The sequence below is a fragment of the Pocillopora damicornis genome, chromosome 11 (genome assembly GCF_964200805.1).
Source record: "Pocillopora damicornis chromosome 11, jaPocDami1.2, whole genome shotgun sequence".
NCBI classification, from domain to species: domain Eukaryota; kingdom Metazoa; phylum Cnidaria; class Anthozoa; order Scleractinia; family Pocilloporidae; genus Pocillopora; species Pocillopora damicornis.
Window position 1 is genome coordinate 8,771,384 of NC_142680.1, and position 17,965 is coordinate 8,789,348.

General features: G+C 37.1%; 1 protein-coding gene across 1 annotated transcript; it reads left to right on the top strand.

The window, feature by feature from the left end:
• Window positions 1–11,712: 11,712 nt before the first annotated feature.
• On the top strand, window positions 11,713–16,634 carry LOC149037324 (angiopoietin-related protein 7-like). Its single transcript, XM_089186996.1, has 4 exons — window positions 11,713–11,834; window positions 14,743–14,919; window positions 15,330–15,710; window positions 16,242–16,634. Exons 1-4 carry the CDS (start codon window positions 11,810–11,812, stop codon window positions 16,517–16,519), a joined length of 861 nt encoding a protein of 286 aa, XP_089043122.1. The 5' UTR covers window positions 11,713–11,809; the 3' UTR covers window positions 16,520–16,634.
• Window positions 16,635–17,965: the final 1,331 nt, after the last annotated feature.

Consider the following 17,965-nt stretch of genomic DNA (forward strand, 5'->3'; position numbering starts at 1 on the left):
TTTCTAGAACTTTCCTTCATCATCATGCAAACGTCGTCAGTTATCGAACAAACTCGTCTTTTAAACACGGTCATTTTTTGATCACGAGTTGTTTCGAAAGAAACCTCGCAACTCTCTATTTAACCGACTGCTCTAATAAAGCAAAAGAAATTACCTTGCAGACATATCCGTATCTGGCGGGGCAAAGAAGATGGTGCAGACCGCTAATACACATATACTGAAATGTCAAATGCTCCAAAAATGAAGCAGTCAAGCTTCCGCTGGCTATCGAACTCCTACACCCAGAGGCCCTTCCGTTTTTGGTTTCAGCTCATGGACAATCATATTTCCTTTATGAGCACATGCTACCCTTTCGATGGCAAATTGCCGTTATGTAAGAATAACAATAGCTTCTTCAAAAAAAAGATTTTGGTTTAATTTAAATGATGTCGACCAGGACACCAAGAGTATTCATCCCAAACGAGACTGCTCAGTATGCAGTCTGAGGTCCGGAAAACCCACAATAAAAAAATCTTTTTTCGACTTCAAACCGATATTCTTTTGAGGACTAGTCACTGTGAACAAGGCTGCTCTTGTGTGGAAAAAAAAAGCTAGAGGGCGCCATTCAAATCAACAAAAGAAATAACATGGCGGCTAGAGCTGCTCGAGGTGTTTTCTCTGAAGTTTTCAGAGATCTAATCCTGATACGAAACAATTCCTATACCGTTCATGTGTAACTTTCAGATAGGATGGTAGAAAAAATATTATTTCATCGACGAATCTTCGGTCGCTACCTTCGACAAGGTGTCGTTCATAAATCTCACCGGAAGCGGATCGAGTTTTATTTAAAAAAAATTAATTAAAAAAAAACAAACGAAAGGAAAAAGACACTACAAGAAAAGTACGCATGCTAAACATTGCGAGATGCAAGAATGGAGATGACATGTCTGTTCAAAATTAGATTTGTGATACTGCAATACAGAAATAATTAGGTGAAATAATTAGGTGAAATAATTAGGTGAATGTCTTCTTTCTTGAAATTTCTTGTCAATTTTGTTGTTTTCCTCTTTGCCACGAAAAGCAAGCAAGAGAAAGTCCCAATCCTCTCTCGGCCTCGTCATTTTGTTTTGGTTTTGTCTAAACCAATCACATCAGAGGAAATGGTATAGACCAATTGGATATGGTCCGGACTAATTTTGGTTTTGCCCAGACCATTCATATCGTATGAAATGGTATAGAAAGAACTGTTTGCGGCCCGGTGTTTACTGGTCTTCATTCCAAATTTGCTCGTTGAGAACGGAGTTAAAAAATAGTTTAAAAAAATAACACGCATAACATTGTTTTGTCGCCGTCAAAGTAAGAAACAGACAGAAGTCAGCGGGAGTATATATGTGTGTGTGTGTGTGTGTGTGTGTGTGTGTGTGTGTGTGTGTGTGTGTTTAATAATTTCCAGCGTTTCACAAAAGTTTTATCGATTGTCTAGATGACTAAATGTACGAGCTTGAGTTTATTTTATGAGAACGCTATAGAAATATAGCACTCCCATTGCAATGAGGCCACAAACGTGATATTCAATATCTCGCCGAATTTACTTTGAAAACAAGTATTTTAAGGAACCTGAAAGTATAAATTTTTTTCTTGTTTCGCGAGATGTACGAGATTGGGTGCACTTTCTGAGATCGCTACAGAAATAAATCACTTGCACATACATCGAGCCCACAAATCGTAAAACTGTGTGAGAGTAGTACTACGTGTCAAGTACCTTTAGCTACTTGTTTTGAAAATAACTGCGACATCTCTTCAAATAACTTAGGCGGAAACATTTAACACTCTGATAATGTTGCATTTCTCATCCAAAAACCTTTACTTGTAAAAATCTATAACTTGTAGCAGTATTGTATAAGTAGGAATGAATCAATCAATAATCATTATATTTCATATGATACGCACGATTTTGCAGCTCATTCACCGAGACCACAATGTGGTATCCAATAGCTCCGTTAGTTTTATTGGTTTAACGCATTGGCACTATCTTACACGGTCTCGTCATATTACTTTATTTCTTCACAAAATAAAAACCTACATTCAAAGGGTACCTTTTGCGATCTAGTCCTTATTGATAGCACTGAAATAGCAAAGCTTAAAAAATCATTAGAAAAGATAAGAAGAATAGTATTAAGAACAAAACATATGTAAACTCTATCTTATGACATGTGGCGATGCATTAGAATTATTCTGAATTAAATTTGGTGCGATGAAAAGATTCTTTACTTAAATTACTTTTTGTGACATTTTACTCGTATAATTGTAAACAAATCTTAAAAAGTCTGCGAATAATGAAGCATTTCCGACACCAATTGGCTACGATAAATTTTATTCCTAACAAAAATGTGGTCGAATCAATGATGCCGTCATTAATCAAATTTGCGTATTCTAAGAATCTGAACCTCTTGAATTAAAGAGGTTAAAAAAAGTCATCGGCATTTTCCTGTTGCAAAAACAACCTCATATATGTAGACTTTAGGCATCGCGCGTAAATTCCATCGTCTAATTTTCATTTCAGTCGATGATGGAGCGCTGCTCTTGCCACTGGTAACAACTAATTTCCCCAGTCAATATCGGCCTAGGTTTTATTTCCACAACGCGGATAAATACCACTGAGATTTGACCAAACAGCACATTTACTACTGTTGCCATACCACCAGCATCCACCACTTTTTAGACCACAACCAGCGGGATCTCTATGCTAGGTACCGAAAACGAAATCTCTGTGAGGAAAGAGGGAATCAGAGGAGCTGTGGCATCTGCTCTGAAACAGAACAAAAGAAATTCGCATAATTCTAGGATCCGTAAAATGCCTTTGTAGCTTTAAACTTGTTGTTTTCCGCAAAAAAATAAAAATAGAAAAAAATTAAAAAAAGGAGAAAAAAAAAAGTAGATAAAAAATTTTAAAAATTACGTTAGTAAGTTGTTTATTATGTAGCATTTGGACCAAAATCCCGACCAAGAAAGAACCAATCAGAACGTTCGGGTACCTAAGGAGTACCTTAGCATTTGGTAATACCACTATTCGACAAAGTGGAGTAAAACTGATATCGAGATTTAGGTGAGACAGAAGTAGTATATGAGTTACTTACTAATAAAATTGCTAATGTACAGCTGGTACTCAGCTGTCTCGTTCCCAATGCCAAACCAACTATTCTCAGGGTGAAAAGTTTTCCCATTTTTACTCCCAGATCTACTCCAAGCGTCATTTTAATCTTGTTTCCTGAAGGCGCCTGAACCATCTGGATCGATTGTGTAAACACCACTGATCCTTCGACCGGATTTGTACAGCTCAGCACAGTCTTTAGCTATTGGAAATAAAATAAAGATGCTTGATGTTGTAGGCATGCTCTAAAACAGGGTGTAGGTATGAATGTGCTCATATCATCTAACGAATTATCTGTCGTGGAGAGAAGACGACGGGACTTGGATTCTTCATATATCTTTTATCTTTAAAAAGCGCATCAAGTGATAGTACAAAAATTGAAAAAACAGTCACCTTGAAAAAACTCGGCAAATAACTAAATTCAAGAAAAGTTTAGAGCATTTAAATTATTCAGATGTCAATGTTCAGCAACACTGCAGCTTGAAAAGACAGTTGCTGAAGATAAGAGCTCCAAGCATGCAGGAAATTTTGCCATCCAGACTGGCAAAAACGATCCCTCAAAAAAGGAATTGAAGTCGCCATGTATAAGACCACTGTTTTGCATGCTACACTGTATAATCATAAAGATAAAATTGAGTAATCAGTGCGGTTATAAAAAGAGCCTCACTTACTTCTCACCAATGTTCTCTTCTCCGTGAGAATTTTAATCTCAAATCGAACGGTCAGTTCCTTCATAATTTCCTCTAAGCAGACAGCAGTGTTCTTCTGGCAATCTATTGGAGCTGCACTGGTTGATGGTATAATCTGAGAATTTGCAAAAAGTGCCAAAAGCAGCAAAGCTGCACCTGAAGATAAGAAGACATTGTGCGGAGTGAAGTTATTTAAGCTATGATATTTTATGTTCAGTGTCGTGCACGTTACAGAATGAAATGAACAACCGTCAGAACTTAACAAGCTATTAGTGCTTTCAATTGGGAAATCTTGATTTAGATTTTGAAACCCGGATTTTGCACAAAATGAAATGCAAAAAGAAATTGAGCGTTCGTAACAGCATAACTATTTTTGTTGTAACCTAAGTTAGTTACATTACGTTTGATAATACAGAGTGGACTTTTCGAAAGTTCTTGCTTTTTGCAAGCTTAAGAGTCATATACAAACTCTGTGGGTAATAATTAGGGCTAGTAAGCATTTAATCTAAGAACTACCTCAGTTTTCGACGAAAGTCTCTTTAAGATTTCACATACCCATTCCTTGTTGAATACCTCTTATTGTCTTTCTTTTAGTGTTGCATCCGCTATCACTTATGCATCAATGCCCCTTTTAGTTGAGGGAATACTTTCGTTATCGCCAGACACAACACCAATTGTATTAGTTTTCTCGAGAATGACCGTCGAGCGTGAACCGTTAAACTGATTATCGTTTCGGCGAATCCTTGGTAAGTCATGTCCAAAAAGTTTACAAACGCAGTTAAAATTGCACAAAATATACTTTATAGGATTTTATCAAGAATTTTCTACTCTTAAACGTAAGCAAGGGAAACTTATGTTTTGTTGGAAGGATGATATACTTAAATGGATAACAATAATTTCTCAAGGCCGACCTTTGTTCAAGGACGTGCGAGTTCGTAAGAATCGCGTGTAGAGTTCAAGCAGAATTTGTGGTAGGTTTCGACTTCATTGATAGGATTTGTGATTAAATGGTGAAAATGGCGTTAATCTTTTATATACCGGAATCGGAAACGACAAATTTTTTATAACTTAGTGTCATGTAGTCCGGCCTAAGAACCACGAAATAAGGTTAAATGATAATTTTTAAAGGTATTCTAGAGTATAATTTCTCATCACATCAGAGGCCTACAAGTGATAACTTTCATTTTGTCAGTTACATGAATAACTATGGATATTGATATGGAAATATTTTCTTTCTGATACAGTACCTTAATACAATGACTAAGAGAGACACAACTGTCTATTGAATCTATAATGACGCTAGGATCCTGGATGAAATTGCACCGAGATTCTTAACTGGATAGCAATAACTTTTTAGTGATTACTTGGGTGCGAAGACGTGCAAGTTTCGCGTGAACTTTGTATAATTCAGAGGAAGAATTTGTGATACGTTTAAAATCAGTTTCAAATAAATTAGTTGAACAGAATGTCTTCCCTTATCTGCCATTGAGAAGATGCCATAAGATGCTAGAGATCTTCTCTTTGAATCTATTGATTTTTCTTATGGTGTGTTGTTTCCAAAGAACCCTCAATCTTCTTCGTTTGATCGTTAGTTATGAAAGAACCAAAAGCGTATATATCTTGTGACTATATGTGCTATCAGTGGCATACTCATATTATAGCGGAGCAGAACATAAAATGCAGTGGGGTAAGCAATCACATCGTAAATCGATAAATCCATAAACAGCATGTAGTGATAAACTGTTTTGTGTCAGAGTATTCGATGAGTTTGCCTTTTCATTGCGGGAAATCTTTTACTTGAGTAATGTGGCTTAGGAACCGAGTTTATTCTAAATAGTCGTGTTATCTACATTTAAGATGGCTCGCTAAGGCGGAATTAGAATGAAAATAAGATCATAGATTACGGTTAATGAATAAGACAGCTCAACACACACTCGCATCTGTATCCCAGTAGCTTACCGATACTGTATCTCAGAGATACAGTTTCCATGATATGTTAACATGGCATCTGTTCTTAAATGGTGACATTTAAGCTACTTTAAAAAAATGTCCCCTTATCAGATGCTTAAACAGAAATGAAATTGCAGAGAAAATCAGGTTGCACTGGGAAATTCTCTCTGACACATTTATTTCAACAAACAAGAGCGATAAAACTGAGTTGTCCATTGATATCTGACACTTCAAAAGTGTTTGATGGCACCATTACTGTCCTTACTCCATTTACTGATCAGGTTCTCCTGAATGCAGACCATATGCACGGATTATTTCAACTAAAATAGTTGCCTTCCTCTTACCCTCTTCAATAAATTTTATAATCCATGAATCAAATCATCATCTACCTCGAACAGTTATGGTGCCTACACATGTTAAAATCACCACCAATGCAAACGACATTTCTTGAACTTTCTATCTTAGTCCATGATGAATGTCAGAATTAGTTTTGTGAAGTTTGTTACGAGTGTTTATTACAACTTCTCGATATTACAACCGCTTCATTTGCTTTCATTTTGATTGAAGCTGTTATCATCCTCTGAGTTATAGTATTGATCTTTTTAAGTATCATGTGTACTACTGATATTTCTGGTATGATATTTGAGGAACAGCAAGTCGTTAAAGATACATAGTGTTCTCTAGTCTTATCTGTATTTAAAAGGGCTCGATGAGAGCGGAAATAGAATAATTAGAATAACATATGTAATATTATCTGGGTCACTGACGAAGAATGGAAGCTTGCAGTTCGCAGCAATATCGTAGGAGTGATATCTAAATTCCAGTCACATTGCAGTAATCAGTGCACACTATGCTGTGGCCGCATGCTCGGAGCCAAGTACGGTCTTGAATGGACTAAATGGCCGGCAGTCAGAAACGTTTGCCGAAATTTTCATAGATGTTCTTTTGAACTTCTTGAGAGTATTAAAGTTAGTGATGTAGAGGGATTCCAGGAACTAGTTTTATTTCTTAAGCTTACGAACTGTGCGACCTTTGATATCTTTTATTAGATCGCTTGAGATATATAGCACGTGCATTAAGGCCACAAACATGATATTCAATGGCTCCGCCTAAATTATGTAACAAGAAGTTCAAGTTATTTCACGAGTTAAAATATTTTTATCAAGTGTTGCGATGTTTCTAACCCAATAACATTTTTTCTTTTTTGCTAAAGAACTCAAGTGGCTTATCACCTCCAAGGGCGGCAAGAGAACAACCTTTTTCGTTTACTTGATGTCTGTCGCAAAACATTTTTGTCGGATTAAAAGAAATTCTGATTTCCCTGGAAACTAATATGGATCGAAAGAAAAATGGCCAAATAGTTTTGGCACATTTCATTACGCGTTTGGCTACGATACAAACTATATTTTGAATATTTCTAATTTAGATTGAAGGAAACCTATTTTTGTGTATAATACTGTGACACGCCATGATCGGTCAGCTGTTACGTTGACCATCGTTTCATATCAGCAATGGACTTACGTAAAATACTAGAAGCTGTGGTTGCTTAGACTACTGAAAATTTAAGTTTAAATTTAACAGCCCTAAATCACCACAATGTAACTGACTTTTAAGTTTTCAGAGTGGTTCAAGTGATTCTTTCGGCTCTCCAAAGCCTGGAGACTGCATTTGACAAAACATCCGCTATTAATGAACGTGTTAAAACTACCGGATAGTAGATATCGACATTTCGGCGTCGGGAAAAACCGATTATTGTTATAAAACTAAAGAAAGGTTATGACTTCAAACTCATGCCAACTTTTACAGCAAAATTAATTAGGAAGAAGGCTTTTGGTGGAAGTTCCTTTTTTGTCGTCGTTTATCGGTACAAGCTAACGCAATAAATAAAGATGTCCAAAACACCGGTTTCCGTCGCATCAAAAGAATGGACATGCCCTCCACGGTCAAACTATCATTCGAACTTTTTCAGCTAATTGAGCCATAGACAGCCTAAGCTCACGTCTCGACAAAAAATAAAAGTAATAATAAAGCAAGCTCAAAACGGCAGATATCGCCACATACTAGAACGGACACGTAGGGTGTGAGTAAGTTTTATTGATTTTCACGAGTAAATATTCATATGTCGAAGTATTTATCGTTGTAAATCGACCATATTTGGTTCCCCATAATATATAATAAATAATTCGTAACTTGTGTAAACTTTCATCGGTTCCTCTCGCAACTTAACACCGAGTCACACAACGCGTGACGCTTTCATGAGTTAATCGTTGGCTTTTTCTCGAGACGTGAGCTTGGGCCACCTGAGATTGTTCCAACCCATGATATATTTAGTATTCTATTTGATTTGAATCTCCAAAAAAGGTACTCTACTTGTTCTTACCTTGGTAAATTCACTCATTACCATGCTTGAAAAGTCGACATAAACCGGCTTATTCACAACAGTGACGTTAATTTCATTTTTATTGAGACTGATGGGAAATGAGTGAGATAGCCCGGCGACATTATGAACGGCGGCTGAACTAAAAAAATTAAAATATTTAAAAAAAAAACAAACATTGAGGAACCAAAAATGGATTAAAGAGGTACGTTTCTGGAAACAATGTTGTGCTGAGTCGGGGGGGGGGGGGATTCTACAAGATAAATTTAGTTTCACCGAGTGTGTTGATTATGTACATATGCCCCTCTGCCATTGCTGGTTATTCAGACTTAACAACGTAATCGATAGTTTCTGCGGCTAAAATAGGTCTATTCGTTATTCGTTCACCTTGAAATAAGATAAAGATGCCAATGAATTGCCAGTATTAAGTTTCAATTAATTCCTTAATTTGCCAAAAATGAGTTCTTCTCTTTATTGCCTGAAAAATATCTTGTTACCTATTCTCATGTGGTTAAAGAATAACGGTATTTAAGTCTCCACCAAAAAAAAAGCTCAAAACTTTGATGAAAACCTCAATTCAGCCAGAAAAATCACTAGTGGTTGGTACCAAGAGAGAGCCAAATATCTTAAAGCTTTATATCAAACTCCATGAACCAATGAAAAGGCTACTTATCATGAATACTGGCTTTGCTTTTGTGAAAATTCATATTGAAATTGCACTGGCCAAAATACGCTTTGCTGACAAAGGGTAGGAAAGTTCTTTTTTATATTAATAATGATGAACGGGACGTTTTGTGCAGATATTCTGCAGCAATTTTCCTCTCTTTCTGACTTGAGCGAGCTTCGATCAGCTCTCATTGTTAAGGGTGTCTTCAAGTTTTCCTCGGTTATACCGCTATCATGTTGAACATTGCGATAATGTACCCCATGCAAAAAGCTTCATCTTTGCCAAAGAATTCTAAAACATTGTTGCTCAGTCTAGCTATTCCTGATTTTGACGCTGGTTTATTTGCTCAACCTTTTTATACTTTCTGGTCAAGTGGCTTCAACTGGAGAACCCTAGCTGCAACGGTCATCAAATGCTGAATACTTCTGGCTATTTCTTTCTGCTCACTTCGTTCCTCGGTGTTGTGGCTGTTATTTTAGACAGGTTCTTAGCTATTAATCTTCATCTCAGACACAGGAACTTGTGACAGACAAGCGTGTGATTATTGTAGTGATCTCCATGTGGATGTATAGAGCATTTGTTTCTTTGATAATTCTAGTGCAAGTCTTTTTGTTTTCGTGAGAGTAGCCTTGGCTTCACTCTTAAATTTTTGGTTTACATCAGGTATATTTCACTGTTCGACGGCACAACAGTCAGATGCAATCTATGCAATTACATGATAAAGCTCATTCTGGTGATGTGAGATACTTTGCCGCCATTGTCAAATTCGCAGTCGCTATATTCTACATATATCCGTTTTTTGTTTTGTTTTGTTTTTTTTAATAGTTTGCTTTTTCCTTTCTTTATATGCGCTGCTGTTATCAGAAACCCTGGTTCCTTTCGAAAAAAATTATCTTATCTCCCTGACTTTAACACTCGTTAATTCAAATTTGAACCCCATTATTTACCGTTAGAAAATGAGACGCATTCGACGCGCTGTCATAGACATACCACGGAACATGTCTTGAGGAAGAAATCTGCCATCTCGTTTCGTTTACAATCGGTCTTCAAATGTCGTCCATCTTTATAAATGAAGCCTTCTGTGTGATTACAAAAAGGACTATGTGCAGTTCGTGCAGTTCGAGCTCGACAGGATAAATAGGGAGAGACGAGAATCGACTTACATGTATACTCATTGATATGATGCGATAGCCGAAAAAACTTTGCGTTCATGATCCATTGCAACTTTGGAGTGAAACAGCGTCAAAAGAATCTATCCCATTGTACCACGGTATTCCTTTTCTATTTCATATCATAAGACGAAAAGGCAAAACAAAGAAATTGATAGAGAAACTAAACTTTGAATAAGGGTTTGCAATCTCTTGATATTTTAAGCCGTAACTGCAAAAATTTTGGCCGCACCAATAACTAATGCGCGAAAAAGAAGCTCTTGCTCTTGAATTACTTTCTAACTCCCTTCCATATAACACTTCCCCTTATAATTTCAATGCATTACCAAGGAAGACAGATGAAGAGAACTACAAGAATTGATCAAATAGGAGAAATTCGATTGATTTTACAATATTTTCTTCCAAATTAATCAGCACTGAAATGTAAGCCGTATATCAGCAAGGAGGAATTACACATAAGTTACTGGTGAGCCCAGTTAGGTGAAGGCGTCTAATAATAATTTGAACGCAAAGAGCTTAAGGTATCCACTCGATAGCGGATAGATGAAGACATGCTGTTTAAGTAATTCAATTGTAAATATTTCAATCGACAGCTGTATTTCAGAATTTTGCAAATTGAATAAATTGGGTGGCCTTGTTTTGTTTTGTCATCTGTGTTTTTCTGTTTTTTTCTTTTTTTCTTTTTTTGCGGAAGTGATTAAAATAGACCACCAGTTCTGTTTCCTATTTGGCAACCTAATCAGATTACTTATCATAAATTCTTTCTCATTGACGGAAACAGATTGGAGACTGTTTCAGTTTGTGGGTTGACCTTAATCACAGATTCATCGAACTTTGCTAACTCAATTCCATCATTTCAGGCGTGTTAAAAAAAGCAGCCGCTCCCACAAGATTTCCGGTTCCACAGGATTTCCCGGTTTGTGATGCACAACTGAATGATAACAAATGAGATTTCCCGAAGTTAACTTTATCTGACAGCTGAACCGTTATACTTTGTAGCTTTAATGCTTGTTGCACTATAAAAACGTACTGTATTCGAAGGAACTTTTAGCATTTCAGTATCATAGTTCATCTCGTCTTTTACTGGCACTCGTACGGAATTGGAATGTCTGTTTACTTTACTCCTTTTTAAGAAAAACAAGTTAAATCTCAAAATGTACCTAGCGCAATTTCAACCCCGTCATTCGAGTCATCCTCCATTGACAAGACGGTTATCGTACTCTGGCCGTTTGGAATTACTTATTGTAGCAGAAGGAATATATTTCCATGGCAATATTCTTAGTTATTCATACAATAATTTGTAGACCACTGCTGTGATACACAACGACTACTCTGAAATAATATTTATAGATAAATACGATTAAAACTTATTTCGTGGCTCTTAAGCCGGTCTACATCAAGCTAAGTCTTAACCGTTTCAGAATCCGGTGTATGGAAGATTAACGACATTTTTACATTTAGTCACAAATCCCCTAATCGAATTTGAAACCGAGCATATATTTCTCCTCAATGCCACACGCAGCTCTCACGAACTAGTAAGTTCTCGAACCCCTGACGACCACTATCGATAGAATTGATGCAATTAATATCGTCAGAAGTGCTTGAATTTCACAACTCATAAAGGAATTGGTGCATAGAACATATGTGCACGCAGCTCTGTCAGCTACTTAAACTCAGCGGAAAGTTGAGTCCAGTCAGTTTCGACAAAACTTTGTCACCCGTACATTTTCTTTAAAGTTGCTCAATTTTCATTTCAGACGTCATCGCAACTATTACTTTTTGGCAGCATTTTTGAGTAACATTGCATACAACCTCCGAACAATTACAATGAGAGGCATTCAACAAGGAATAGGTATGTGAAATGTTGCTTTTTGATATACAATTTGCATTTTATGGATAGGTTTGTCAAAAACTGAATCAGTGCTTAGATGTAATGCTTACTTTTTCAAATAGAGGACTTTTGTACATTCACGACATTTAAGCTGAAGGCATTGAATTTGAGGAGGCAAAGGGTTGTACCAACTTTCAACCCATACCACTCCTAATCTTGCACACAGCAAGAACTTTTGAAAAGTCCACCATATGTCATCCATTTTTTGGAACAGAACTCGAGCTCCAGACGTTTCAGAAAGTTTTTTGATGGCTTGCCTGATGAAAGGCAGTCCGTCGAAATTTTACGCCGGTGGTGAAGTATAACTAAATAGCTTCCTTCAAAGTATCATGTAAATAATTGGCTGATTTATCGCCCTTCGTGCCGAATTTTGCCTGGCCTAAGATTTAAATATTTCCCATTTTTCTTTTTTCCTTATTTTTGATTTGTTCGTGTAAAAACATTATAACGAGGATAGTAGCTTGGAAGGTGTAGTTTCGATTTACTTTAAAAATCCACTTTAAACATTTTAACTCACGATTAACACTGAATTACATTCGTATAATTATATTGTGAGGCATCCAAGATAAGAGAAAGTAAGTCCTGTAAAATTTCTCTTGGCCTGTCTAAAGTCCAAAGTTGTTCGTTCACTCAAGCAGTTTGAAGTAAATCGCCCAACGAAGAGAAACTTTACCTCGCCGGCCGAAAAACTATGGCCAAAGTAATGCAAGGAGAGAAATTTATCGTCACAGTACCGACTTTAAAGATTTCACAAAGTTAACTCGTTTTGATTTTATCAATTGTTCTTAGTAGCATCACGGCGAAGAAATGACTCTGAATTAGCGTGCTTCCAGTCAGAATCGTTTGACAGCTTGAATCAGAATTTATGTTGAAGAGAATAAAAAGCATGTGAAGTAAAAGGAATATTCTAATCTGAAAAAAACCGATATAAGCTTCAGCAAAAATCCGGTTTTTCTCGCAAATCCAATGAAAGTTCATTCGGTTTTGAGAAAAAAAAAAAAAAAAAGATCCGGCGATTTCATGGCAACAGCTTTCATATTTAGTAGCAATATAGAGGTAAGTGGTATTGAAAAAGATTCTAACAACCTTAGGGTTTTATGTTCTCCAAAAATTCGAGCCACAACAGAAAGAAATGCTAGTTGCCTGCAATTTCTCGAGACCACAGGAAAATTTTCCCTTTGAGCATCCATAATATCGGTTTCCTTCTGTTCCCCAACACACAGCATAACCTTTAGTAATTGTGCAGAATGCTAAAGGATACGCCTAAAGTTTTAAGCGTCGAAACAAAAACGTGTCTTGGTAAGTTTGAAATTCGTAATTCATACGTACGGAGCAGAAATTCAGTTCAGGATTTTAAAACGAAGGTTTTCGTCGATCACTTCCTTCGCTCGGTTAAAAAAAAACCCTTGATCACTTTTACTGTGTAGAACGAATTCGTCTCTCGATTATTTTTCCGCTTTGGTGATCGCAAGTGGCATTGACATTTAGTCGTTTCAATTTGAAAAAGTTGTGCAAAGCAATTAATGCACTCACACAAAAATATCGAAAATGAAAGAATTTAATACAACATTTATTATATTCGCGGTTGATGGATACGATATAGTAAATAGCCATCTCTGAGGAATGATTGTTAGCTGTCATACACTCCCTTGCTCCAAGACGATTATGATTGGCTGATTAGTAATCACAGGAACTTTCACTAGTTAAAATGTGTCCTGATCAGGATGCGTTTATTGTATGCGGTCATTCTTCAGGTTTTGTACGTGATCAGAGCGTAGCTGAGGCCAATGGTGTGATAGAGGCGTGACATTCTTGAAACGCTCCAATTTGGACTTTCTAGCGATTTCGCTATTTATTCTTAGAAATGTAGTTAAGCAGCCTGTGGCTAAAAGAGTAGCTCTTGTTTATTTCTTTGAAAACCAATCGAAAACTTATGCAGCAAAAGGACTCCCGAAATACGGTTCTTCAAAGGCATATCTGCAGTGTGTAAGAGAAATAAAGCTGTACTGTCGTTAATGCTTTATGTTTTGCCTTTTTACTACGTTTGACCTCTGATGTATAACAAAGCGTTACATTTCTGGTCCTTTGGAAAGCAGTTAGTGCTGTCTCAATGTCTCAGTGTTTTCAACAAGTGTTCAACACTAGCAGAAGCTGCCGAGTAATGTCTATGAAAAGACCTCTTAAGAGTTATTAAAAAATGGAGGGGTGTCAAAGCCCTCTCCAACAAGAATTTCCTTAACGAGAAGAAAAATTGAGATATGTAACCACTAAAGTTTAACTTCTAACACTCCAGCATAGTTGAAAATGATGATATTCAGTGTCAGACTCGAAGTAAGAAATTGTTCTCTTTGAAATCCCAATGGTCCATTTTGCAATCTGTGTCCACCTTGAGTTTGTAAGTTTGTAATAGTAATAGGACCTAGTGGAGTCCAATTCGGTCCGTAATCACGCGAGTGATAACAAATCGAACGACCGCGCTCATGCATGCTTCCAGGTTTTTCTCGTCATACCATATCATATCATGAAGTGAAATGACTGATAGATAGATTTCAAAGTAAACAATGCTTGCAGGATTTAAAGTTTTTAGTCACTTTTTTTAAGTAAAGCAAAAGAGGGAAGCCTGTGATATCTGGTGTTCGATTTATTCATGAAAACGACTGAGGACAGATTTCTCAGCCTCTTAATGTTATATTGCTAAACCTGAAATCCGGATCTCAAAATATAAATACAGAATCGCAATCAAAGGCACCCATAGTTTCTTAAATTGTTTGTCTGTTGCTTTTTTCATTCTGTAACTCGGCATTCTTTTTATAACTTCACTTATATAGCTGGAATGACTTCACACCGCATAATGACTTCTTTCCTCCAGGTTCGGCTTGGCTGTTTCTGGCTGTTTCTGTTAATTTTCAAATTCTTCTATCAACGCTTGCAGCCCCAATAGATTGCCAAAAGAACACTGTCGTCTGCTTGGAAGAAATAATGAAGGAACTCACTCAAGTTCGATTTGAGATTAACATTCTCACAGAGAACAGAACACCAATGAAATGTAAGCAAGATATTCTTTGCTCACTTATATTCAGATAATTCCATCTTTTCTTTGTTATTACATTGTGTAGCATGGCACATTTCATCACAGGATTCTTGTTGTGCAGGATGGCGATGTCAATTTATGTTGAAGAGATCAATCTTGCGATTCTAGATGACAATCATTTCGCAGCGGAACTCTTATGTTATGCAATCTTCTGTTCAAGCTGCGGTGTAGCAGGATATTGAGAATCAAAGAGCGTATTATTTATAAATGTTCTTTCGTGTTTGGAACTTTGTATGGGCGGTAGACTATTTTTAGCAAGCGCAACAAAGGTCGAATAAAGGAGATGTTGGGACGCAATTTTTAAAATTATGTTCACACGTATTACATTCCTGTTTTCTTTTTTTTTTTTTTTTTTTTAACGGAAGCAAAAAACTGTGCCGAGCTGTACAAATCCGGCCGAAGGATCAGCGGTGTTTACCCGATCGACCCAGATGGTTCAGGCGCCTTCAATGTATATTGTGACCAAACTACAGCCGGTGGAGGATGGACAGTGATCCAGAAGAGGATGGATGGCTCTGTTGATTTTAACCGCACCTGGGATGACTACAAAGATGGTTTCGGTAACTTGGTCGGTGAATTTTGGCTCGGACTGAACAAGATAAACCGCCTGACACGAAACAAGACAAACAACATGCTTCGAGTAGATCTAGGAGTAACCACTGGCAAAACCATTCACGCTGAGTATGGCTGGTTTGGGATTGGGACCGAGACAGCTAAATACCGGTTGTACATTGGCAATATTACAAGTTAGTCAACCTTTTTTATCACCCATCGTTGGTCTTAACATAGTTTTTCCATCTCATCATCTAGGGGCTCCCACGTAACCTGCAAAAAAATGGTTTGTTCCTACCTATTGCCGTTTGGCTATGTTTGCAGTTAATTCTACTCATATATAATTGGGTCCCCGCTCCTTTGTGGATAGTTTGCTTCCGTAACTGTTAGAGATAAAACAGTAACTGAACTTGGCTTTAGAAAAAATGTCAGATCTGATCATTTACCCGACTGCGAGCTGTCCAAAAAGTTTGATATTTTTCCCTACCTTGATCGATAAAGTTAATCAATTGTCCTTCCGTAAGCGATTAGAATTATTGTTTATGATATCTAATGCTAAGAGAAATTTATTTCATCGAGACGGTATAGGGCTATTGTCTAAACCGAGTTTAGATCTGTTTGATTGTTTATTTTTTACCACAAAAATCAAGCCTGAGGCTTCACAGGCGTTATCTTGATCCTACTATAGTGGGAATTCCTTTTTTTTTGTTGTTGTTTTGGAACAGATGCGACTGTTTCTTATGATTCCCCCGGTCCTCACAGAGATCTCGTTTTTGGTACCTGGGATAGAGATCCTGCCAATTGTGCTCAAAATAGAGGCGGAGGCTGGTGGTATGGCAACAGTAGTGATTGTGCTGTTTGGTCAAATGTCAACGGTATTTATCGGCGTTGTGGAAATGAAACCTGGGCCGATATCCAGTGGGCAAAATTAGTTCCTACCAGTGCCAAGGGCAGCGCTCCTTCTTCAACTGGAATGAAAATTAGACCAGTGGACTTTTTTTGATATCTTACGTCTGCAACTATGAGATGTGCACTGCCCATTTGAAGCTTTTTGAGACTTTCAAGATTTGTTTTAGATTCAAATTTGGATGTTAATCTTTTCATTACACCAAAATTAATTCAGATGATAGATAGATGAATGGTGCCAATTTCCTCACTTGCAGCCAAGGGCTGAATTGCGGAGGAACCAGAGAGGTGAGATCGGACGTCAGCATATTAAAGGCGCCTCTGGCAGCCGCTTCAGTCCATTGTGATCACACCTCACCCACCCAGACCTACGACGGCACAAATCGAGATAGACCACAACACCGGGCACTACGTGCCCTACTCTTTGCGAACAGTGCGTGCGTTCTTTTACGTCCCACAATTTATTTGTAACATAGAAGGGTTGTGAGACGGGACCTCCGGCTTTACGTCTTATCCGAGAGACGAAGCAAAGTGGGTAAAGCATCTTGCTTAAGGATACAGCGACATGCCCCTGGTAGGACTTGAACCCGGGCCCTTCGACCCAGAGTCCAGCGCACTAACCACTGGACCACTGACGCCCCTCAGAATAATTCAATTACACTGAATTTATGTATGATTCTTTTTTTTATTATTTCTAGAGTTTTTTTTTCCTTTTCGGTTACAATAGAACGCTATATCTACCGTATTTTCCATTTCTGATGATTTTCAAGCTTTTTATTTTAATGCAAGATTATTCGAAAGAAGAAATAAAAATTTTTAGGGCACGTTATTAATGTATTTATTGCGGGCGACCAGCGGAGCCCGCAATCCTAATCTCAACATTGGCTACAAACGCCACATGGAGAAAAGATATATTTAGGTGTCCTTAAACATGGATTAATCCTGTCTTAAACTCAGGTTTAATAAGTTTAAGTTGATGTTTAAGTCACTTATACCTAGATTTTACTTGGACTTAAACCTGGCTTATACTATCTTAAGGCTAAAACTTAATGCAGGTGTAAGTTCACATTAAATGTGTCCAAAACATTCCTGTATGTTTAATATATTTAGGTGTCCTTAAACATGGATTAATCCTGTCTTAAACTCAGGTTTAATAAGTTTAAGTTGATGTTTAAGTCACTTATACCTAGATTTAAGTTGGACTTAAACCTGGCTTATACTATCTTAAGGCTAAAACTTAATGCAGGTTTAAGTTCACATTAAATGTGTCCAAAACATTCCTGTATGTTTAATATATTTAGGTGTCCTTAAACATGGATTAATCCTGTCTTAAACTCAGGTTTAATAAGTTTAAGTTGATGTTTAAGTCACTTATACCTAGATTTAAGTTGGACTTAAACCTGGCTTATACTATCTTAAGGCTAAAACTTAATGCAGGTTTAAGTTCACATTAAATGTGTCCAAAACATTCCTGTATGTTTAAGTACTGTTTAATTGAAGTAAACAGAGCTCAAACATTTAATGTTATCAAAGTACCATTTAA